This window comes from Pelophylax lessonae (assembly GCF_965119305.1).
Source record: "Pelophylax lessonae genome assembly, chromosome: 3".
NCBI classification, from domain to species: domain Eukaryota; kingdom Metazoa; phylum Chordata; class Amphibia; order Anura; family Ranidae; genus Pelophylax; species Pelophylax lessonae.
In genome coordinates this window covers 25965649-25990899 of record NC_138770.1, presented here as the reverse complement: position 1 = coordinate 25990899, position 25251 = coordinate 25965649, and the positions used below count along the sequence as shown (strand labels likewise).

The 25251-nt window shown below is 47.4% G+C and overlaps 1 protein-coding gene across 1 annotated transcript; it reads right to left on the bottom strand.

Moving 5' to 3' along the window:
- Positions 1–793: 793 nt before the first annotated feature.
- LOC309550258 (uncharacterized protein) lies at positions 794–23125 on the bottom strand (the record flags this gene model as incomplete). Its single annotated transcript, XM_082250666.1, has 6 exons — positions 23018–23125; positions 22756–22890; positions 22568–22624; positions 4827–5399; positions 4274–4769; positions 794–828 (listed from the first exon to the last, which is right to left on the bottom strand). The coding sequence occupies exons 1-6, from the start codon at positions 23093–23095 to the stop codon at positions 794–796; spliced, it is 1374 nt and encodes a 457-aa protein (XP_082106792.1). The 5' UTR covers positions 23096–23125.
- Positions 23126–25251: the final 2126 nt, after the last annotated feature.

The following is a 25251-nucleotide window of genomic DNA, read 5'->3' as shown; positions in this document are numbered from 1 at the left end:
CTACCCACCCCAGAGCACCATTCCTTGGTTCCACCCTCTACCCACCCTCAAGCACCATTTCTTGGTTCCACCCTCTACCCACCTCCCAGAACTGCCTTTTTAGACAATACAGAACCAGGTATCATTTTGTGGTGCTGAGTAATTTTTATGGAATTTGGTAAAGATAACAAGAAAACGGTAAAATAGATTCCCCGCAGCCAGTAACGAAAGATCCCCTAACAACAATGGACCACCCATAACAGAATTCCTTCCTGGCAAATAATAAACTATTGGCTGCAACAACAGGTCTCACCACAGCCAGCATCAATAGACCCCCTCCCAGCAACAACTGACCCCTCCCAGCAACGACTGACCCCAGAAGTTTAAGACCCACCCCCCAAAAATAGTAGGTCCTCCACCAGCAATAATAGACCTCCTCTGCAACAAAAGACCCCCCTGCCAAAATAGATCCCCTCCATCTAGAATAGACCCCCCAGCAGCGAGCATCAATAGACCCTGCAGCACACTCCTGCACCCCTTGCCATTACATACAGTCAGTGCTACAGGTGCCCTATTTGCGGTCCCCCGCGTTGCCGCTGAAAAAAAAAAATCCCTGCTTATTATGCTGGAAAACCTCTTCCTCTTCATAAATTCCTAATCTGACATCCTGCAATGCAGGAAGAAGTGTCCCGGTTGGGACAAGGTGTTGACCACTAAGACATTCTACTGCTGTCCTTCTGTTCACTTTGCACCCCTCTTCTAGAATGAGATTCTAGCTTAACCACCATAAAGGTGACAGAAAATTCTGCTTTCGTCAGGTAGACCACATGTTGTGTGCCTGAGATAGAGCTAGAACCAGAAACAGACATTGGTGGTAAAACTGGATCCTACTCTGGTAGTATTGAGTGGACCTTTGGCAGAGCCAATCTCCTGTGATTTAGAATTGGCTCCCTTTCTCCTGATCTCCACCATAGCTACAAGTGAGGGTATCCCCCTGTGGGGTACTCATGGAATAGGGTGCAGGAGATAGGGTGCAGTGTGTCTGAAAGGAGTACGCGGTAACCCAGGTGTTGACTGTCCTGCAACGAGTGGTGAAAGGGCACCTGTGTACCTTATCAGGACTCTAGGGGGAAGTGGCATTAAAGGGTGTGACCAGCGGTGTGACCACCTGAGACTGAGCTCTGAATTTTAGCGCAAAGTTTGAAAAGCTTACGCCGTACGTGGAATACATTCCAGACTTAGTAATGTTTTATAGAGTAATGGTCAAGGTTACAGGGTGACCCTGTCTTATCTGTCCTGAATGTTGGACTGTATATAAGGTCTATGCTTTACTCGAAATGGTGGGCATGCCCCCGAAGAGGTCCTCAGGGACTGGGTTTCACAGTTATGAGGTTCCATAGTGCTGAACTACAACCCTGGACCTGTATAGCACCCTGTGGCTAACTCAACACATTGCACCAAGTGCCATAGGGAGCGCCTCATGCTGGATCCAATGCCTGAAACAACATTACAGGGCATTTCCAGAGCGTGGGGGTCTGAGTACAGCTCCCAAGGTTGTACCGATCCGGGAACACTGCTTCTGTGTAGACAGTAGAAGACAGCGAGGGCTGATTGAAGAATTAGAAGATAAAATAATAAACCAGTGAAGATAACCCGCAAATATATCCCATTCTAGGTTGGTGCACATTATTCTGCTCACACAATCAGTGCAAGTCCAGCTGGTCACTGAGGCATCAAAAGAAACTTGAATGGACAACCATGCTCCAACAAAATACTCCTTTATTAGAATATATCCAGAAGTGACAACATGGCAGGAGAGATGAGACTGTCAACGCGTTTCACACTACAAGCACTTAGTCATAGCAAACCCGCCATACTGCTTTCTCTTTAAACATACAACATCAATTACCATATTAATTAATATTTAAGCTGAACATCATAGACATGTGCAGAATGGAAACATTTGTTTTGTTTCAGATAAATCTGTTTAGTTATTTTATTTTGCGTTCTAGAATTTGTTTAATTTCACGCTTTGAGAACGATTGGAATTCTGATCGGTCGAGAAACGATCGACTGATTCGAATTCTGTGTGAAGAAAAGCGGGTTGGGAAGCCGGCCGCCCGCATCCTTACCAACCATGACTTATCAGCTGTCAGCGGGCTTCCCCACTGACAGATGAATGGAAAGAAAAGAATGCCGGCATTGCCCAGAAATAGAAATATGTTTAAAAAATTAAATGACGTGGGGTCCCCTCCCCTCCCCCCCCAGTCTATACCAGGCCCACGCCAAAATGTAAAAAAATAAATAAAATGGCGTGGGGTCCCCCCAAAATCCATACCAGACCTTTACCTGAGCATGCAGTTTGGCAGGTCAGGAAAGGGGGGGACAACAAGTGCCCCCCCTCCTAACCCATACCAGGCCACATGCCCTCAACATGGGGGGTGCTTTGGGGCAGCTCTCTTCCAGCCAGCCACCCACAGCCCCTGTGCCAGCCAGCCAGCCACCCACCACAGGGTGCCAGACAGACACTGACCCACCACAGGGTGCCAGATAGCCACCACAGGGTGCCAGCCAGCCGCTCACCCACCCACCACAGGGTGCCAGACAGCCAGCCAAACACAGGCCCTGTACCAGCCAGCCGCCCAAAGGCCCTGTACCAGCCACCAACCCACCACAGGGTGCCAGCCAGCCACCCACCCACCACAGGGTGCCAGCCAGCCACCCACCACAGGGAGCCAGCCAGCCACCCACCAAAGGGAGCCAGCAAGCCAGCCATTAAGCATTAAACAAAAATTAACATGTTTAGTACCAGATTTGTGTCAAAAATTGTCTTCATTTTTCAAAACTTTAAATGTACAAAATATCGGCCAATACCGATACTTTGTGATCAAAATATCGGCATCGGCCCTGAAAAAACCATATCGGCCTATCCCTAACCGAAGGGTCTGGTATAGAAAGGGGGAGGGGAGCACGCCGTTTTGTTCTATTGCCGGGCAATGTCGGCATTCTTTTCTTTCCATTCATCTGTCAGTGGGGAAACCCGCTGACAGCTGATGAGTCATGGTTGGTAAGGATGCGGGCGGCCGGCTTGCTGCTTAACAACCAGCTATTTCTTCACACAGAATTTGCATCGGTCGATCGTTTTTTTTTTTTTTTGACTGATCCGAATCGTTCTGAAAAGTTGGAATTTGTTACAAAATGAATAAATGAAACACATTTTAACAAATTTCAACGAGATTCATTGCAATTTCATTTGGAGATTTGGATACATCCGAATCTAGGAATAACCAAAAATTGGTCGGGATTTGTATTTGCACCGAAACAAATTTCACGTGTCTAACACTTAATGGCCACCCGCCAACAGCTGGGCTCCCAGCCAATGCAAATGGCCACCGATGGCAGGGCCCACTCTCCAGGCATGGATCCTCTACACATGTGTGCCATAACACCACCCAGCTGATAGCTGGGGACTCAATGACCACTCGGGACATCCTGGAAGACTTCTGGACACCAAAGGAAGCTCCTGACATCCCGCACAGCTGCCCAGCACCAGACCCGCCCACCGATACTTCCAATAGGTAGGAAAACTTCATACAAAAATGGTCCTATAAGTGAGGAGGACAAAAAAGGAACGCAGTCTTTGGCTTATCCTGAACATTTATGGGGGTGGGGTCTTATGGGGGAGGAACGAGGGCGGGGCTACCCAAATGTATGCTGCCATGGACATCTGTCAGGAAAGCACATTATGGCCACTAGATGGAACTGACCATTATAGGAAATCCCAATTCGCCATGACTGGGGGAATGCGGGTCACATTTCATGAACACATTTATAACAACCAGATCTGTAAGTGTTTGTGAAATCTTCCCACACAAAATCTATTCAGCCAATGAAAGGTAAGGACTCCATTTTTATTTTTCTCCTGCTATCAATGGCCAACACGGGACAACACTTCATCTATGTCTCTAGTGATCTCTGATCTCCTTATGAAGTGTTTCTTACATGATGAAGATCAGCCATGGAGAATATCTGAGGTGTATATCAGGGTGTGCTTCTTCCCCACATGTCCACCAACATTTATATAGAAGACATTTCCCGCACTAAAGGCACTAATACACCTCCAAGGTTGTGTGGGACCCCTGATGTACAAGAAGACAGGGCTTCAGTGAGGAACATTTCCCTCACTCAGGACAGGAATACGGCTTCTCCCCCATGTGAGATCTCTGATGTTTAGAAAGATTGTACATCTGTGAAAAAAATTTCCCGCACTCAGGACAGGAATACGGCTTCTCACCAGTGTGCGAGCTCTGATGCTTGGAAAGAGCAGACTTGCCTGAAAAATATTTCCCGCACTGATGTGTGGAAAGATGGGAGTTCTGTGAAAAACATTTCCCGCACTCAGGACAGGAATAAGGCTTTTCCCCTGTGTGCGATCTCTGATGTGTGTAAAGATGGGACTTCTGTGTAAAACATTTCCCGCACTCAGGACAGGAATACGGCTTCTCACCCGTGTGAGATCTCTGATGTTTGGAAAGATCGGACTTCTGTGCAAAACATTTCCCGCACTCAGGACAGAAATACGGTTTCTCCCCCGTGTGAGATCTCTGATGTTTGGAAAGACTGGACATCTGTGAAAAACATTTCCCGCACTCAGGACAGGAATGCGGCTTCTGACCAGTATGCAATGTCTGATGTTTGGAAAGATAGGACTTCTGTGAAAAACATTTCCCGCACTCAGGACAGGAATACGGCTTCTCACCAGTGTGCGATCTCTGATGCTTGGAAAGAGCAGACTTGCCTGAAAAATATTTCCCGCACTGATGTGTGGAAAGATGGGAGTTCTGTGAAAAACATTTCCCGCACTCAGGACAGGAATACGGCTTTTCCCCTGTGTGCGATCTCTGATGTGTGTAAAGATGGGACTTCTGTGTAAAACATTTCCCGCACTCAGGACAGGAATACGGCTTCTCACCCGTGTGAGATCTCTGATGTTTGGAAAGATCGGACTTCTGTGCAAAACATTTCCCGCACTCAGGACAGAAATACGGTTTCTCCCCCGTGTGAGATCTCTGATGTTTGGAAAGATTGGACTTCTGTGCAAAACATTTCCCACACTCAGGACAGGAATACGGCTTCTCACCAGTGTGCAATCTCTGATGTTTGGAAAGATTGGACATCTGTGAAAAACATTTCCCGCACTTAGGACAGGAATACGGCTTCTCACCAGTATGCGATGTCTGATGTTTGGAAAGATTGGACATCTGTGAAAAACATTTCCCGCACTGAGGACAGGAATACGGCTTCTCACCGGTGTGAGATCTTTTATGCTCATTAAGATGGCCTTTCAAACGGAAAATCCTCCCGCACTCAGAACAGGAGAACCTTTTATCTGTTGTAACAACGGCACTGTCCCTCACAGTCTGAGGTTCCTCAGGATAAGAGGAATACGATGGTCCGGCACCGTCCCTCACAGTCTGAAGTTCCTCAGGATAAGAGGAATACGATGGTCCGGCACCGTCCCTCACAGTCTGAGGTTCCTCAGGATAAGAGGAATACGATGGTCCGGCACCGTCCCTCACAGTCTGAGGTTCCTCAGGATAAGAGGAATACGATGGTCCGGCACCGTCCCTCACAGTCTGAAGTTCCTCAGGATAAGAGGAATACGATGGTCCGGCACCATCCCTCACAGTCTGAGGTTCCTCAGGATAAGAGGAATATGACGGTCCATCTACACTGTGAGGTGCCGGATGGACATTTGAGGTAGCCGGGTTTTCTCCTGGACTATACTGTGTGATGTCCTCATCTTCTACTTTACAGTCTGGAGACAAAGTGAGACAATCCTCTGAGGTTTTCCTCATCTCCCGTCCATGTACTAAAATAGAAATACAAAGATTTTTACTAGACATCAGAAGATTGGTTTCCCTCCGCCCACATCAGGCAGCTTTGTCTCTGAGGATCTTACAATCCCCCCCTCAAGGTAACTAGTAAATGGGTCCTCTGATCTCCTACCAATTAAATTCTTTATTCATGGACCTTAGTCAGAGAGTGAGGAAACAACGAGAACTGTCTTTTATAGGAGTGACAGTGATGAGGGGATTATAGGACGAGTGTCCCCCTCCCCATCTATCACTCATTGCCATCTTCCCAACACAAGAAGTCCCACACTTCCTTATTTAGTCCATGATTTAGTCATAAATAACAGCGGGGCTGATCCCCACCAGAGGTCAGAGAGTGAGGATGGGGGGAGAACAACCAAGATGAAGACCACCATCATTGGGTTACTGACTCTTCCCTCATTATCACTTTGTTTAAGGTTCCAAAGTTGGAGGATGTTATCACATTATTATCAACCTGTAAAAGTCTGTCCTCCAATCAGATCATCAGATATAAAATGTCCAGCTGGTAGAAAATGGGCGTAACAAAAGAGAATCCATATTATGTGTATATATGGCAGTGGGTAGAGGGGAGAGAGCAGAAGTCAGGAGTATGCAATGTACAACATAAAGTATATAGTGCAGGGGTCAGTAATATGTAATGTACAACATAGAGTATAGTCAGGTCCATAAATATTGGGACATAGACACAATCCTAATCTTTTTGGCTCTATACACCACCACAATGGATTTAGTCCAGCCTACAGCCAGCCCCTGTTTTGCTTTTGAAGCAGCTGAGCTCATTTCCTCCTTGTAAAAAAGGAGATGAGGTAGTTGGCGCTGCCTAAAGTTGTATATGATTGTATAATTTATGGAGGACAGATTAGATAAAAAAACAATATCTAATATATAAAGTGGTTCTCAGGCTGAAATATATATAGGTGTAAAGTGCAATAGATCAATCAATACAGTTAAAAAATAAATAAATATACATATATATCTCTTATACACGTATATAAAGTGCAAAATAGTGCAAGAAATTGGTGCAATAAACGCATACAGTGCGCACTCCCCCAGAAATTATATAAGTGGTATAATATGATTATATTATCAAAAATGGCCAGTTATATGATATCTCTGCTCTACATGGCTCCGAGAGTATAATACCTGGAGGAACAGTATATGTGAGCACCCCAAGATTGGATAGCGGACCCTGGTCCTATATGCCTGCTACCCCTGTATGGGTGTAACTATCTGGTGAGTGCAGGAGAAATTGGGAATAAGAGGGGAGCACTGTCTCCACACCCAGCACTCGAACGAATGGAACACCACTGTATAACCACTCACGGAATAGAATACCGCCATAGTTCACCGCTAATTGGACTTTTTATGGACTTTTTTTCCTAATTTTTTCCTAATTTAATATTTCTGATCGATTGAATCTCACTTCTGATATAGATTAATCAATAATTTTTTCACCTGTGTATGTTCTCAGATTAGTCATTCCCGATTTAAGTTTATCGTGCACACAAGCACTTTTTCAAGTTTATTTATTTATTTGTCACATTTTATATTTTGTATCCTTTGTTATACCACAGTGCACTGAAACTTACTCTTTTTATCACAGCAATTGCACTCTTACCCCATACTTCCAATATAGTTGCACTTTTCACTGAAGAATAATTTATAATATATATTCACGCAGGAGTACACCTATTTCTGTTCATCCACATGCCAGATCCTCCAACTGGCCATTTTTGATAATATAATCATAATGTACCACTTATATAATTTCTGGGGGAGTGCGCACTGTATGCGTTTATTGCACCAATTTCTTGCATATTTTGCACTTTATATACGTGTATAAGAGATATATATGTATATTTATTTATTTTTTAACTGTATTGATTGATCTATTGCACTTTACACCTATATATATTTCAGCCTGAGAACCACTTTATATATTAGATATTGTTTTTTTATCTAATCTGTCCTCCATAAATTATACAATCATATATACAACTTTAGGCAGCGCCAACTACCTCATCTCCTTTTTTACATTTTTAATATTGACTTAACAGTCTATATTTTAGGGGTAGGCAGCAGCCTTTTAAACCGTTTTTTATACTATTTCTCCATAGCGCGGATATTATTGCCTTTTAATATTTAATCATTTCCTCCTTGCCCTTGCTTGGTCTATGATCTCCAGAACACAATTCTAATCTTTTTGGCTCTATACACCAACACAATGGATTTGAAATGAAACAAACAAGATGTGCTTTACCTGCAGACTTTCAGCTTTAATTTGAGGGTATTTACATCCAAATCAGGTGACCGGTGTAGGAATTACAACACTTTGTATATGTGCCTCACACTTTTTAAAGGGACCAAAAGTATTAGACAGATTAACAATCATAAATAAAACTTTCACTTTGTAATACTTGGTTGCAAATCCTTTGCAGCCAATTACAGCCTGAAGTCTGGAACGCATAGACCTCACCAGATGCTGGGTTTCATCCCTGGTGATGCTCTGCCAGGCCTCTACTGCAACTGTCTTCAGTTCCTGCTTGTTCTTGGGGCATTTTCCCTTCAGTTTTGTCTTCAGCAAGTGAAATGCATGCTCAATCCGATTCAGGTCAGGTGATTGACTTGGCCATTGCATAACATTCCACTTCTTTCCCTTAAAAAAACTCTCTGGTTGCTTTCGCAGTATACTTCGGGTCATTGTCCATCTGCACTGTGAAGCGCCGTCCAATGAGTTCTGAAGCATTTGGCTGAATATGAGCAGATAATATTCCCGAAACACTTCAGAATTCATCCTGCTGCTTTTGTCAGCAGTCACATCATCAACAAATACAAGAGAACCAGTTCCATTGGCAGCCAAACATGCCCACGCCATGACACTACCACCACCATGCTTCACTGATGAGGTGGTATGCTTTGTATCATGAGCAGTTCCTTTCCTTCTCCCTACTCTTCTCTTCCCATCACTCTGGTACAAGTTGATCTTGGTCTCATCTGTCCATAGGAGGTTGTTCCAGAACTGTGAAGGGTTTTTTAGATGTTTGGCAAACTCTAATCTGGCCTTCCTGTTTTTGAGGGTCACCAATGGTTTACATCTTGTGGTGAACCCTCTGTATTCACTCTGGTGAAGTCTTCTCTTGATTGTTGACTGTGACACACATACACCTACCTCCTGGAGAGCGTTCTTGATCTGGCCAACTGTTGTGAAGGGTGTTCTCTTCACCAGGGAAAGAATTCTTCGGTCATCCCCCACAGTTGTTTTCCGTGGTCTTTCGGGTCTTTTGGTGTTGCTGAGCTCACCGGTGCTTTCTTTCTTTTTAAGGATGTTCCAAACAGTTGATTTGGTTACACCTAATGTTTTTGCTATCTCTCTCTGATGGGTTTGTTTTGTTTTTTTAGCCTAATGATGTCTTGCTTCACTGATAGTGACAGCTCTTTGGATCTCATATTGAGAGTTGACAGCAACAGATTCCAAATGCAAATAGCACACTTGAAATTAACTCTGGACCTTTTATCTGCTCCTTGTAAATGGGATAATGAGGGAATAACACACACCTGGCCATGGAACAGCTGAGCAGCCAATTGTCCCATTACTTATGGTCCCTTAAAAAGTGGGAGGCACATATACAAACTGTTGTAATTATTATACCTTTCACCTGATTTGGATGTAAATTCCCTCAAATTAAAGCTGAAAGTCTGCAGTTAAAGCACATATTGTTTGTTTCATTTCAAATCCAATGTGGTGGTGTGTAGAGCCAAAAAGATAAGAATTGTGTTGATGTCCCAATATTTATGAACTTTACTGTATATAGTGCAGGGGTCAGGAGTATGTACAACATAGAGTATATAGTGCAGGGGTGATGAGTATGTAATGTACAACATAGAGTATATAGTGCAGGGATCAGGACTCATAATATTGGTGTTCAGTAATCAGTAGCAGAGGTCCCACACCACTGCCTCCCATCTCCTGAGACTGCACTCAGTGACTTGGGTGTGAGACTATACAGACATATCCCTCCACCCGGCACAGCCAGAAAATAACAGAGCAAGTAACCCCGGGAGAATTGTTCTGTCAGAGATCTTGCTAGACCTGGGCATGGGGCAGAAGACCCAACGTTTATACCCCAGGGGTCTAGGCTGAGCAACGTCTATGGTGTAAAACAACATTTTGCTGCCAGCTGAACCCCAGAATCTCCATAAATCCAGTCTGAAGACATAAATTGTGTCTGCAGCACAGAGAAGGAAGATTAACTGAGAGAAATACAGGAATACAGGGGGGGGGGGACACAGCTCAGGAAAGTGACCAGGGGATTACAGGCTGATATCACCCAGTCCCCGCCCTACTCTGGACCAATCATTGTGCAGTATGGGTGCAGGAATGTATTTAGTGTTAATGACCCACCTGTGGTGATCTCTGTAGGAGTGTCCTCCTCTATAAATGTCCCCGTTATTCCATCCTCCTCCATAGACTGCTGATCATCCCTCACATACATCTCTTCTTCTTCTGCTTTAACCTCAAATTCTATATCGATTGGATCTCCACTCTAAATCAAGAAAATAAGAGAGAATATCTGGAAGATATAAGCTTATATAAAAAAACACACACATCCCCTCCACAAGTCCATGTTCTAGATACTCCATCCCACCAACCTTGTAGCATTGAGGGATGGTGTGACCTTCCTGTGTGGAATCCTGGGAATACAGAGGACGGGGACATCTCTCTGGTGGGTTCCTGGTATTAGGTGTCTCCATCATATCCTTGTGTCCTTCTGAAAACTCCTCCATAACTCCATACTCCTCATCCTCCTCTTTATACTCTTCTTTAACAACAAAATTATCCTTGGAGTTTTCATTCTGAAAGATATAATAAAATATTCATTGTAAAAAAACATGATTGCTTATAAATCATACCTACCAATAATTTTCAATCATCTACCTGATGATGGTGAGGGATGGTGTGATCTTCCTGTGTGGAATCCTGGGAATACCGAGGACGGGGACATCTCTCTGGTGGGTTTCTGTAGCTGGATGACTCCACAATGGTGTCCTGGTACAGATCTTTGTATACTTCTTCTATGACCCCATCCTCATCATCCTCCTCTTTTATCTCTTCTTTAATCTCAACTTTAGAATCTCTCAGGTTTCCACTCTGAATATATAATAAAAATGACATCAATGGTAACAATGCAGATAATGTACAGATCCTAATGATACTATCAGTGATTGTTCCTCATCTACCTGATGATGGTGAGGGATGGTGTGACCTTCCTGTGTGGAATCCCAGGAATACAGAGGACGGGGACATCTCTCTGGTGGGTTCCCATTACTGGAACCATCTGTAGGAAACACACACACACACTGCCAAGGACCATAAACCAGGCGAAGACAGAAAGTACAGTTAAAAAAAAAAAAAAAAAAAATCACACCTATTAATGAAATAGAAAAAAAAAAATAACAGTTCAGGAATGTAGTCAAAAAAAGAAGCCGGGATTTGGATTCCAGAGCAGGTAATCAGAGGAGCCGGGGTCAAGAAACCAGAAGTCAGCATAGTCAGGAGAAAAAAAACGGAATTTTTGTAAAATCTTACCGTAAAATTCCTTTCTCTGAGTCCTCTGACAGTCGCCGCCCACTCACACAGTCTTCACCAATGGGTATTGACCTTTGCTCCGCAGGAGTAGCTAGGCACAAGACTTGTTAGTAACAAAAGCTTTTAGCATAAACACACCCCTAGGGACTGTCCCACTAGTCAATTCCTCTCTGCACCAGCATTCCCAACTCAGTTTGGTAGCATAGCAGTAAGAGTACACAAAACCCCAAAAGAGGGGCGGGGGGCGGCGACTTTCGGAGGACTCAGAAAGGAATTTTACGGTAAGATTTTACAAAAATTCTGTTTTTCTCTTACGTCCTCTGACAGTCGCCGCCCACTCACACAGTCTTCACCAATGGGATGTCCCAAAGCAGTGTAGACATGAGGGGTGGGAGACGCAGCCGCATAAAGAGCAACGCAGTACCCACATCAGAGAAAGGAACCTTACATACAGTAAGAGAACCAGCTGGGCAACAGGAAACGTGCTCAACAGGAGCAACAACCCAGGAAAACAAGTAACCCAGGGGTAAAACACCCAAAGACCCAAAACCAAGGGTCCCTATGGCACTGCCGCACTGAGAACTTTACGGCCAAAGGAGGCATCGGCCAATGCCTGAACATTCACCTTATAAAACTTGGAGAAGGTGTGCACGGACGACCAAGTCGCCGCCTTACACACCTGGGCCACTGAAGCCTGATGCCGGAAGGCCCAAGACGCACTCAAAGACCTGGTAGAGTGCGCCTTCACAGGGAAGGGCGGAACCCTTTCCTTCAAGGCATAGGCCTGCACAATAGTTTGTCTGATCCATTTGGCGATGGTCGCAGCCGACGCCGCCATGCCCTTCCGAGGACCCTCAGGAAGGACAAAGAGGGAATCCGACTTGCGAAAGGATTTAGTGGACGACAGGTAAACCCTGATTGCCCGGACAACATCCAAGGAATGCAAGGCAACCTCCTTAGGATGTTTTGGCTTCGCGCAGAGCGAAGGCAGGACAATGTCTTCATTAAGGTGAAAATCCGAGACCACTTTTGGAAGAAAGGACGGGTTAGGTCGCAAGACCACCTTATCCTTGTGAAGCACCAAATAGGGAGAGCTGCAGGACAACGCCGCTAGCTCCGACACCCTGCGAGTCGAAGTGATCGCCACCAAAAAGGCAACCTTTTTGGACAGCAGAGGTAACGAGATCTCCCTGATCTTTTCAAAGGGAGCGTGCTGTAACACGGACAGAACTAAGTTCAAGTCCCACGGAGGTAAGGGCTCCCTCCGAGGAGGGGCCAAATGACGCACCCCTTGAACAAAGGTGCAAATTAAGGAATTAGACTCCACAGGGCGCTGAAAGAGAACAGCCAGTGCAGAAATCTGGCCCTTTATCGTGGCCAGCGCCAAACGCTGGTCCACAGCAGTTTGGAGGAAAGCCACCACTCTCGACACCGAGTATGAGCGAGGGGGAATACCCCCTGGACTCACACCAGGCAAAGTACGCTTTCCAAGTACGGTAATAAATCTTCCCCGAAGAGGCTTTTCTAGCCTTGATCAAAGTGGGAACGACCTCAGGGGAGAGACCCCTATTCTTCAGGACCTGGCTTTCAACAGCCAGGCCGTTAAAGCCAGCGACTGTAAAGCAGGATGGAATATCGGCCCTTGAGACAGAAGGTCTTCCCGGATCGGCAGGCGCCACGGAGGCTCGACTGCCAGATGAATGAGGTCTGCGTACCAGGACCGGCGAGGCCAGTCTGGTGCCACCAGAATGACCGTGTGCGGTTCCGAGGCCAACCTGCGAAGGAGCCTGGACAGCAGCTTAATTGGAGGAAAGGCATACATCAGATGATACTGATGCCAGGGCGCCACCAACGTGTCCGAGGCGTCCGCCCGAGGATCGCGCGTCCTTGCCACGAACCTTTCCACCTTGTTGTTTAGATGAGACGCGAACAGGTCCACATCTGGTGAACCCCACCTCGCGCACAGCATCTGAAAAACATCCGGGTGTAAGGACCATTCCCCCTGGTCCAGGGTCTGGCGACTCAGATAACCTGCCTGCCAGTTTTCCACCCCCGGTATGTGTACTGCCGTTATCACCGGGACGTGAGTCTCGGCCCAAGACAGAATGTCGGTCACTTCCCGAGCCGCTCGGGCACTCCTGGTGCCCCCTTGGTGGTTGATGTAGGCCACCGCGGTGGCATTGTCCATTGACCACTGGAGAAGGCAAAGCTTTATCGCTCTCAATTCCAGAATGTTGATCGGAAGGGAGGATTCTTCCTTCGACCAAGTTCCCTGGGCGGACAGGTTGCCCAGGACACCACCCCAGCCCGACAGGCTGGCATCCGTGGTGACCACCGTCCAGAATAACGGACGAAAAGACTTGCCCCCCGTCACCGCCGGGGACTGGAGCCACCAAAGAAGACTCCTTCTGGTGCGGTGGCTCAGTGAGACCCGCAGATCCAGAGACTGAGGTCGCCCGTCCCAATTGGCAATAATCTCCGCTTGGAGACCCCGCGTGTGAAACTGAGCAAAGGGGATCGCCTCGAAGGCCGAGACCATTAACCCCAGACACCTCATGCAGGTCCTGAGTGACGAGGATCGGTTGTCCCTGAGGGATCCGACTTCGTCCTGAAGCGTCCGGAGCTTGTCCTCCGGCAGGAAGTCCTTCGCCTGAACAGAGTCCAGAACCATCCCCAGATAGGGAAGGCAAACCGAAGGGCACAGAGTCGACTTCGGAACGTTTATGGTCCAACCGAACTCCTGAAGTGCCTGCACCGTAGTGGACAGGTCGTTCAACAGGCTCTGACTGGCACTCGACCTTAACAGGAGATCGTCCAGATATCCCAAGACCGCAATGCCCTGGGCTCGCAACAGGGCCATAACAGGCACCAGAACCTTGGTAAAAACCCGCGGAGCCGAAGCGAGACCGAAAGGTAACGCCACGAACTGGTAGTGTTCCTCCGTAATGGCGAATCGAAGGTACCTCTGGTGGCCCTCGAAAATGGGGATGTGTAGGTACGCATCCTTCAAATCGATGGAGGCCATGAATTCCCCTGGGCTCAGGGCAGCCACCACTGAGCGCAGGGATTCCATGCGAAATTTCCGAACACGCACGAAGCGGTTCAGAGCTTTTAAGTCCAGGATCGGACGCACCTTGCCCTCCTTTCTGGGCACAGTGAACAGATTGGAGTAAAACCCCCGCAATCTGTCCCGATGAGGCACCGGGACCACCACCCCCTGGGCCCGCAGGTCCTGCACCGCCAGGTTCAGATCCCGCAAACGCTCCGGAGGCAGTTGAAGATTCGAGGGAAAAAATCTGCCCGCCGGCCGAGAAAGGAATCCGATCTTGTAACCTGATCGAACGATTTCCTGAACCCACCTGTCCTGAATGCGGAACAGCCAAGGTTGGAGGAAACCGCGCAAACGTCCCCCCACCACAGAAAAGGGTGAGGGCGTCCCTTCAGGCGGACGCGGAGTGGGGCGCAGAACCGACTTGTCCAGACTTCTGCTTACCTGCCCACGGCTTCTTCTGGCTGCCTTGGCCTTTGAAGGGCTTGCCCTTGGACTGTGACCTAAAGGCACGAAAGGACCCTTGAGAGGGCCTAAAAGTGGAGTTCCGCTTGCCGCGAAAGGACTTGTTCTTCGGATTCTGGGGTAAGAGAGTGCTCTTGCCCCCAGTGACTCCTTTCACCAGCGTATCCAAAGCCTCGCCAAAAAGGCGGGAACCAGCATAGGGAAAATCCGCTACCGTTTTGTGAGATGATTGGTCAGCCGACCAACTCTTCAGCCAGATCAGTCGACGGTTGAGCACCACGACACTAGACAGGCGTGCAGCCAAAGGGGCCTCATTCAAGGCCACATCGCACAGCCAGATCAGTCGACGGTTGAGCACCACGACACTAGACAGGCGTGCAGCCAAAGGGGCCTCATTCAAGGCCGCATCGCACAAATACATGACCCCCTGATGGATCTGGTCCACCATAGCCAGTGTAGCCGGCGGGGCAGAATCAGCCATCAGAGTGCGTCTGAGCACCTTCGTCCAATCTGCCACCGCCTGAGCTGCCAGAACCGAAGCAAAAATAGGTTTGAGCATAGAGCCCGCCACCATATACGCGTGACGGGCAAGAGACTCCAACCTCCTGTCCGTAGGATCCCGGAAAACCGGGGTATCCTCAGTGGGAACCAGGGTAGCCTTGTTCAAAACAGCCACAGCGTGATCCACTTGGGGTGCTACACATCAGCGCTCGTCAGTGGAGGGCGCAAAAGGATAAAGCAGTTTAAACCTACTGGGCACTGTAAAGGGCTTCTTTAAAGTGCGCCATTGCTCATTAACCGTGTTGTGAAATTCAGCAGGGCAGGGGAAAACCTGCGCTGATTTGCGAGTTGTGTGTGTCCCAAAAGAGGACACCCTAGCTGGAGGAGTGGGCTCATCCTCCAGGTGCAGCGTGTCTTTTATAGAAGCTATCAGCTCATCCATGAGCGCAAGCTCTTCAGGTGAGCCAGGGGGAGAAGTATCAACCCCTTCCACCTCCGCCTCCCCCTCAGACCCCAAAAGGTCCAGAGATGAGCGAGACCCAGAAAAAGGCATGCCAGCCACAGCAGCCACATCGCCCTCTGAATCAGAGGAAATAGATAACCTGGCCTTCTTTTTTGCAGAACGTTCAGCCATCAGCACCTGCATCTGTGACACCAAAGATGCCACTACAGTGGCCAAATCAGACCCCTCGGGGGGTGCAGCAGACCCCTGGTCCCCCACCAGGGCCGGGGGGAACTTGCTATCCTGGGAATCCATGCCAAACCCAAGTATGGGACAAAAAAGCACTGGCCCTTTAAAGACTACGGCGAGCGCAGCCCACCTTACACTCACTGTATGCACCGACCTCCACAGGGACAGAAATACTGAGTTAGGAAGGATAGCACAGAGAAAACCTGGAGAGAGCACTGCAGACTGCTGCCACCGATCGCTGTCCAGAGAAAGAGGAAGTGATGGCGTGAGAGGCTGAACTATATAACCTAGGAGGCTCAGGGAAGATGGCTGCCCGGCAGGAGTGAATGGAGGCTACAGGAACATGGCCGCCAACATGTGCTCGGATCGAGCGCGCATGTCACCGCAAAAATGGCGCCGGCTGGCGCCGAAAGCACACCGCACTACGCCCTGTACACGGCCCAGGGGAAGGCCGCAATAGCCCACAGTACAAGGAAAATGGGGGACCGTGCGGGCAGTAGCGGTCGCCGCCACACATGTCTGCCTCACATCACCCAAAGGGGCACCAGAGCGAGAGGGGTCCCCACCACCGCAATAAATAAAGCCTTTAACCCCCGCAGGGATCACATCAGGGAGCCCGCACACACAGACATGGGGGTAACACACAGCCAACAGACTGACACCCCAGACAGAGGTCCCCACACAGAAGGTGCTTACCGTACCGGATGGCGTGGGGAACCATCTCAGAACGACAAACCGCTATCCTATATGACAGGGAGTGCCGTAGCTGGGACGCAGGAGACTGCAGCACACGACTGCAGAAAGCGTCCGGTGAGGTAGCCACCTCACAGGCAGCATCCCTGCAGCGAGCAGGGTGTAACGCTCCTGCGTTTTACGTATGATGTGGATTTTCAGCTGCAGAAATATTCCACTTCAGTAGTCATGTAGAGAAACGCTGAGACACAAATCCCAACTCTCAATGACTCATCATGTGTGGATGATCTCAATTCAGCAAGTAAATACACACACTCAATAAGATGTTTCCTAGAGTGACTTATGTATATAGTAACACAGTGATGATAGGCTGAAGAGACAGGTTGGGTAGAGATGGTAGATGACAGACACTTGAAAGGAAATGTTCTTGAAAGTAAGATAGTAGCAGATGGGATGCAGATAGGTTTAGCAATCATGTATGGTAGCAGATGACAGAGTAGCAGGTGGACATACAAGAGAGATCAACCCAGTGCAAGAACAGGTGGTAGTAGGCTCAAGAGCTAGCAATCTTAGATAATGCAGATGTAGTAATAGTCCTTAGTATGCAGAGCTAGATAGTGTAAGCTTTAGTATAAAGGTTATAGAGGTTTCCCCTGTGGGGTACTTATCACTAATAGCAATGTAGCAGAGGAGAGGTTCGGCAAGAGCGGATGATCCGGTAGCGGGATACAGGGATCAGCGCAGCGTGGTTCCGACAGCGAGGTATGCTTGCAAGCATGAGAGCTTCAAGACAGGTTAGCATCAAGGCACAAAGCAGTGTAGTCGTGAGAAGGGTGAAGGTGAAAACAGCATGCCAGGGTTGATCGGGTGGCGAGACACAGGATCCGAAAACAGAGGTTCAGGTAGCGAGATACAGGAACGTGTAGATTTGACATGCTGAACTCAGAGATCAGGACGCTCCAACCATGACGGTTGAACGAACACATGTGAGTGAGAGCCGGCGATCTAAATAGCCATCCAGTCCGGCGCTCAGTGATGACAGCATCAGTCTTAAAGGTGTATGCGCACCTTACCAAAAGAGAATGGTGGGGCGCATACACTTATGAAAGAGTAATTAGGGTACCCAAAGGTACCAGAACATTACACAGGGATGGGTCGTTCATGGCGCCAGGGCGAACCATAGCTGAACGCTCGATGGCAGGCTGGGGATCCATCTGACCCTCAGCCCTGGAGACCCAGGGCGGCCAGTCCGATACCCAGCTCCGCATGATGTTTCTTCATCCTGAAGATCCCTAACTAAGAGCTGGTAAAATAACAGCTAATAAAGTAAAGAAAAAACACTTTGAAATAAAATCAAAAAAGGGTAGAAGGCTGAGACTGAAGCCCCAGCACAGGAAAGCCTGACTACTCCTGAGCTAGGCAAAATCAAACTGAGTTGGGAATGCTGGTGCAGGGAGGTATTGACTAGTGGGACAGCCCCTAGGGGTGTGTCTATGCTAAAAGCTTTTGTTACTAACAAGTCTTGTGCCTAGCTACTCCTGCGGAGAAAAGGTCAATACCCAATGGTGAAGACTGTGTGAGTGGGCGGCGACTGTCGGAGGACGTAAGAGAAATTAGAAATAGGAAGCTCAGTTGCTTCAAAAGAAAAAAGGGGCTGGCTGTAGGCAGGACTAATGAGGCAGGAAATGGTAACCAGGTGAGTCATTGTGGTAACAAGAGGCTGGTAGTTACCCGACAGCTAAGCAGCTATTGAACATTGAAAGAAAAGAGCAGCTCGCTAACTATCAGGAGCCCAGCCCTGACAGTACTCTCTTCCCCAACAATCCCTCCCCCTTGGGGGAGCAAAAGACTTGAGGGGAAAGCGTATATGGAAAGCCTGGAGAAGAAAAGGAGCATTTATGTCCGAGCATGAGAGCCAAGAGCGTTCCCCTGGACCGTAACCCCTCTGTGAACTGTATATCTTATGTGTCCACTAAACCTACGGGAGTCAGTGATAGATTGTATCTCATATTCCACATGGTTGTCAACCTTAAGTGGGCAAAGGTGTGGTACTGAGGTGGTATAGCAATAACACGTAAGGAAACATGGAATACGTAGTAAATATGAACGTTGGAAGGAAGATCTAATGCGTAGGCCACTGTATTAACCTTATAGAGTATGCGGAAAGGCCCAATATACCTAGGTGCCAGTTTTAGTGAGGGAACACAGAATCAGAGGTAATGGGAAGACAATAAGTACCTTAAGCGAAAAAATTATTGCGCTAACTGAGAAATGTGTAAAGCAGCTGACACTAATCACCGGACAACAAAGTGATAAATACAAAAAAGAAAAAAAAAAAATGTGCAGCGCTGATAATAATTAGAGTCCAAAAAAACTATGAAAAGTCCATATGTGAAAATTTCATAAATATAATAGAAGAAATCCAAGTGAAAATAATCAGATCTAGTAGTGCAGCAAATCCCGACACCAGTGAAGGTAAATGTGAATTGCTCTCACCAGATGGATGGGACCTCAATACCATATAGTAAGGGGGTCAAACAAGCTTGAAAGAGTATTAAGATGTCCCGGCAGGATTCACCGACCTCGATGGATGGCGTGTAGATCCTTGACAGGTATAATCAATCAGAATCTCCACTCCCAAACGATAGAAGGTGTATCAAAAAGAAGGGGGGACATACATAGCGTAATATTGCTAAAAACAATTTATTTAAAAAAAATAGCTGGTACACTTAGATACATCCGTGATAAACAGGCGTATCAAGTATATACAGCTGAGCTGACTGAGGTCCTCTTAACATGTTTCGGCAAAACTGCCTTTTTCAAAAGATATTGGTCAGCGTTTGTACATCCTCTATATATAACATATGGAGTGGTTTGCTTCACCTGGGATTGAATTAACTGTGGACCGTGGTAAAAGCACACCGGCATGCGCTCCAAGACTCGTTTTGGAAGACCGCCAATAAGATGGCGTCACTTCCGGGATTAACAGGGAAATGACGTTACTGAAGAGCAAAAGACCGGGACTATCAGGAAGTCCGCGGTCACGCCCTAATGCGCCTCAAGCCTCCTAATGGGAGGATCGCGTAAACACCTACGTCATATCCGGGACTCGGCGGAAGTGACGTCAGGTGAAGCGCAACGTATCTCGAGCTTGCGGTTCAAGACGCCATGTCCCTGTATATCACTATCCCCGGCTCAGAAAGTAAGGCCATTGGTCGAGACGAAGCATAAACACTCGTATACAAACAGACCACACTTCTGAAATCGGGGGAAAGAACGTCAATCTGCAATCCACATCCATATTGAATTGTGTTGTAACATGCATATAGGAATTGATTAAAAAACATATTTACATATGTATTTAATAAAATAAATCATGATGTGAATAAATAAATATATCACAAAAAGATTTAAAAATATGTAAAAAATATTAAAATCTATAAAAATGGAGGCAGGGAGTTAGTGGCGCAGGAAAACTGCGGCAATAAGGCATCTGCTCTTATATTCTTTGTATCAGGTATGAATGAGACTATGTAATTGAAGCTTGACAGAAAAAGGTCCCATTGAGCCCTTCCAGGAGATAAACGTCTAGCCTGAGACAAGAATGAAAGATTCTTATGGTCAGTCAAAATGAGGACCAACACAGTAGTACCTTTGATGAGATGCCTCCCTTCTTTAAGAGTTAAAATTATGGCTAATAATTCTCTATCCCCAGTTTCCGAATTTCATTCTGCTAGAGACAATTTTTTTAGAAAAGTAGCCACAAGGATGGATAGAACTCTCAGGGGTAGGAGGTTGAGACAGGAAAGCGCCTAATCCAGTCTCAGATGCATCAACTTCAAGAATGACGGGTAACATGGGATCGGGATGTTCCAGCACTGGAACTGCAGCAAAAGTGGCCTTGAAGGATTCAAAGGCTTTAATGGATTCCGGGGACCAATTCTGTGGGTTGCCCTATTTTCTGGTCATACAGTATCAATGAAGGGGTTTGACCAGAAAAGAGAAATTACTCATAAATTTCTGATAATAATTGGAAAAGCCAAGAAAATGTTGTAGAGCACATAGACCTATGGGCCGAAGCCACTTTAGGACTGCAGATGGCTTCTCTGGGTCCATCGAAAACCTGGCAGCACAAATGACATAACCGAAAAATTTAACCTGTTCATGGAACTCGCTTTATTCCAACTTGCAATAGAGGTTGCTTTCTCTCTACCTTCTACCTGTGGTGGTTCTCTCGGGACTTAGAATATATGAGAATATCATTCGGGTAAACCACCACACATTACGGCAGCATATCTCAGAGGACATTGTTAATAAAGTCCTGGAAAACTGCAGGAGCGTTGCAGAGACCAAAAGGGCATTACGAGGTATTCAGTGTCCGGTCCTAGTATTAAATTTCCATTTGTGGCCCTTATTATTCCTCACAAGAATGTATGCCCCTCGCAAATCGAGCTTAGTGAAGACCGTTGTTCCCTTGAGGCAGTTAAATAATTCCGTTACCAATGGGATCGGATAAGTATTTTTAACAGTAATGTGAATGAGACCCCTATAATCGATACAGAGACTCAGTTCACCACTCTTTTTTTTCCCACAAAGAAAAAGTCGGCACTGGAAGGAGAAGAGGATTTGAGGATGAACCCCTGGGATAGTTAAATCGTAGCATACTTCTCCATTGCCTTCTCCTCTGAGACAGACAGAGGGTAAACCCGGCCACGAGGAGGAATGGCACCGGGGTTGAAGGACAACTGTGCACTCAAAAGGCTGATGTGCCAAAATAGCAGCCTGACCTTTGTCTAAGACATCACAGAATTCATGGTACTCTTCTGGCAATAAAGAGATTGAAGACGTGCACATGATCCTAATCACTTTCTAAAAAGATGTATTAGTGCATTGTGGGGACCATGACAAAACCTCAGCATTACGGCAATTAAAAGAGGGATTGCGCCTCTGTAACCAAGGATAACCAATGACAACTGGGTAATGAGGTAAGGAAATGACTAGGAATTTGAATTATCTTATGGTGAAAAGCCCCTACAGCCATGGTCAACGCAGTGGTTTCATGAGTCACATGGGCAGGCTGTAGAGGTCTCCAATCAAAAGCCTCAATGGTAAGTGGGGAGGCACGAGGCTGCAGTGGTATTGAGTGCTTCAACAGAAAGTGCAGTTAAAATCACACCTCTAAGTAAATAGAAAAAATAACAGTTCAGGAACGTAGTCAAAAACAGAAGCCGGGGTTTGGATGCCAGAACAGGTAATCAGAGGAGCAAGGACCAGGAAACCCTAAGTCAGCGTAGTCAGGCGAAACAAATCAGGAACAGGTATCGGAAGAGAAGTCAGCCACAGCAAGTCATACACAGGAACACACTGGAGAGCATGGACCACGCAAGGGCAAGGAGGAAATGAGCTAAGCTACTTAAATAGCAAAGTGGGGCTGGCTGTACGCTGGACTGATGAGGCAGATAATGGTAACCAGGTGAGTCACTGTGGTAACGAATGGCTGGTAATTAACCGACAGCTAAGCAACGTCTGAGCTCTGAAAGAAAAGAGCTGCTCGTTAAGTAGCAGGCGCACAGCCCTGACACACACTGACTGAATACATTGTTTCTATGTGTTTATCAGATGATGGGGGATCTAGTGGGACCCTCCATACTGCTCTCTCCTTTACAATAAAGTCTCCTCTTACCCGGTGATGTGAGGGGCGGCTGATTCTCCATCATGACGTCCTTGTAGAGATCCTTGTGTCCTTCTAAATACTCCCACTCCTCCATGGCGAAATCGACAGTGACATCCTGACACCTTATAGGAACCTGACACACACAATGATACAGTCACCATCCAGACACATCCCTTGTCTGTTACTGGATAATGTCCCAGAATTCCCAGCACCGCTAACCTCTCCTGTCAGCAGCTCCATCATCTTCTTGGTGACTTCTAGAATCTTCTGCATGTTGTGTCTCTCAGGTTTTAGGGAGTCACATGGAGGCACTGTGATGGTCATAGGATCACCTGACTTCAGAAGAGGAAATCTCTGTATTGGAGAACCAATAAGAATATCATGTTAGAATCCCAGAATCCTCCTCACCTCTCCGGTCAGGTCTGTGTTTTATTAACAGAGATAAGAGTGATGTCATGTGACCTCCCAGAATCCTCCTCACCTCTCCAGTCAGCAGGTAGATGATCTCCAGGGTGAGGTTTAGTATCTTCTCAGTCATGTGACTCCGGTCCTCCTTCATCCTTATTCGTTCTGTCACTCGATCTATACAGGTTTCTGTCTAGACAGGTAAGGATAAAAATATATATGCAAGAGGAGAAATGTTCTGACCCTGAAGGGGTTAATCTAGGTTTCCACACCATATATGTGTGATCATCATCTGCTGGAGATAAAAGACATCACAGTGACTATGGAGGAAGAGGACAGACATGACGGGGGGGGGGTGTTGTAAAATTTTGTCGGACCCGTGAAAAAATCGAACCTCGTCACTTCCGGCTGGTGCGAGCCCTGGTGCGCATGCGCACATGGTCCGAGGAAATTCTAAGACTTGGCGAACAGCTGATTGAGAGGAGGAGGGGCTGAGGTGGGACGCACACACCGCCGCGGGAAAATTGCTGTCACGGGCGAACCAAAGCTGCTAGTGACCCCAAAATTGTATCGCAGGTAGCCAAGACGCTCCCCTATAGCTGATAGCAATTTGGGGTCTCGGGGATGAAAGGGCGCGGAGCAGTGACCCCGTGGGTCTCGGGGATGAAAGGGCGCGGAGCAGTGACCCTGAGAACCGGGGACCACTGCTCCGCACCCTTTCATCCCCGAGACCCCAAATTTTTAACAGCTGTAGGGGAGCGTCTTGGCTACCTGCGATACAATTTTGGGGTCTCTAGCACATATGGTTCGCCCGTGACAGCAATTTTCCCACGGCGGTGTGTGCGTCCCACCTCAGCCCCTCCTCCTCTCAATCAGCTGTTCTCTAAGTCTTAGAATTTCCTCGGACCATGTGCGCATGCGCACCGGGGCTCGCACCAGCCGGAAGTGACGAGGTCCGGAATTTTCATGGGTCCGATAAAATTTTAGAACAGGGGGGTTACTGGGTGTAAATAGAAAATAAGATCTTATTACCTCCTCTGCTGCCACCTTCAGCAATGTCTCCTCTCTACTTCCTCCTTACTCACCTCTCACCCGGAACTTCCTATTAATACCTGACATCACTTCCTGTCTTCTATAGAGACTTCCTGCCTGGGTAGAAGTAAGATCACCATCTTGTGGAGCTCAGATGAACTGCAGCTCAGAGAAACATCTCGTAGTGTGAACACGGCCTTGTGCTGTGTGTGTATGTACTGTATATCCTTATAGATGGGGTCATCTCCACTCCCACCAAGGGGGAGAGAAATATATTACTGCCTAATACCATCACACGCTCATCCCCCCTTTCCTGGCCAGGCAGGCTGCATGCTCGGATTAACAGTTTAGTGTTTATTTCCTGATTGACCTCACACATCCTCCAATGACAACTCTTATGGCTAAGCTCATGAAGGCCACATCAAGCAAATAGGCGACTCATTATCAGGGCTTGTTTTCTCAGAGAATAGGTGCAGGAACTCCCCCTTTCTCTGCCTCTACCCACCTGTGAGCAGGGCCGCTGATAGGCCAGTACAACTAGCCCTTTTGTACCGGGCCCTGTGTCCTCAGCTCAGCTGGGGGGCCCGGGCAGCCGAGACAATCAGTCTAGTTGTCTTCAGATAAAACCCTGCACCAGTGGCAGAGGTCCCAGAACGTCCAGGTCCCGCCTGTCACAATGATTGGTTGCTGGGCCGTCTAGCATCCCAGCAACCAATCAGGTGCATGGAGGCTCCGACATGCGGAAGATGTAACTTTCTCCTCTTGAGCTGCTGCTCCACCTCTGCTGCTGTACTTCCCACTGACAACGGAAAGGCTGGGAGTGTGAGGAGACCGGCCACCTGGACTGGGACAACTAATGTAAGTGAGCAGAGCTCCTGCCATAGATGCAAACAGAGGAGGGGGGTCACACAGGTCTATTCTTCTAGAGAGCGAGTGAGGACAGGCATCCCCAGAGCTATTAACACTGACTGCAACCACCACCATCCACAGTACTGGCCTGCACTCTCTGGCTGTCTCCTCTGTGATGCCTGCAGTCTCTGACTGTTTCCTATAGCATCCCTGCAGTCTCTGGCTGTCTCCTCTGTGATGCCTGCAGTCTCTGACTGTTTCCTATAGCATCCCTGCAGTCTCTGGCTGTCTCCTCTGTGATGCCTGCAGTCTCTGTCTGTCTCCTCTGTGATGCCTGCAGTCTCTGTCTGTCTCCTCTGTGATGCCTGCAGTCTCTGTCTGTCTCATCTGTGGTGCCTGCAGTCTCTGTCTGTCTCATCTGTGGTGCCT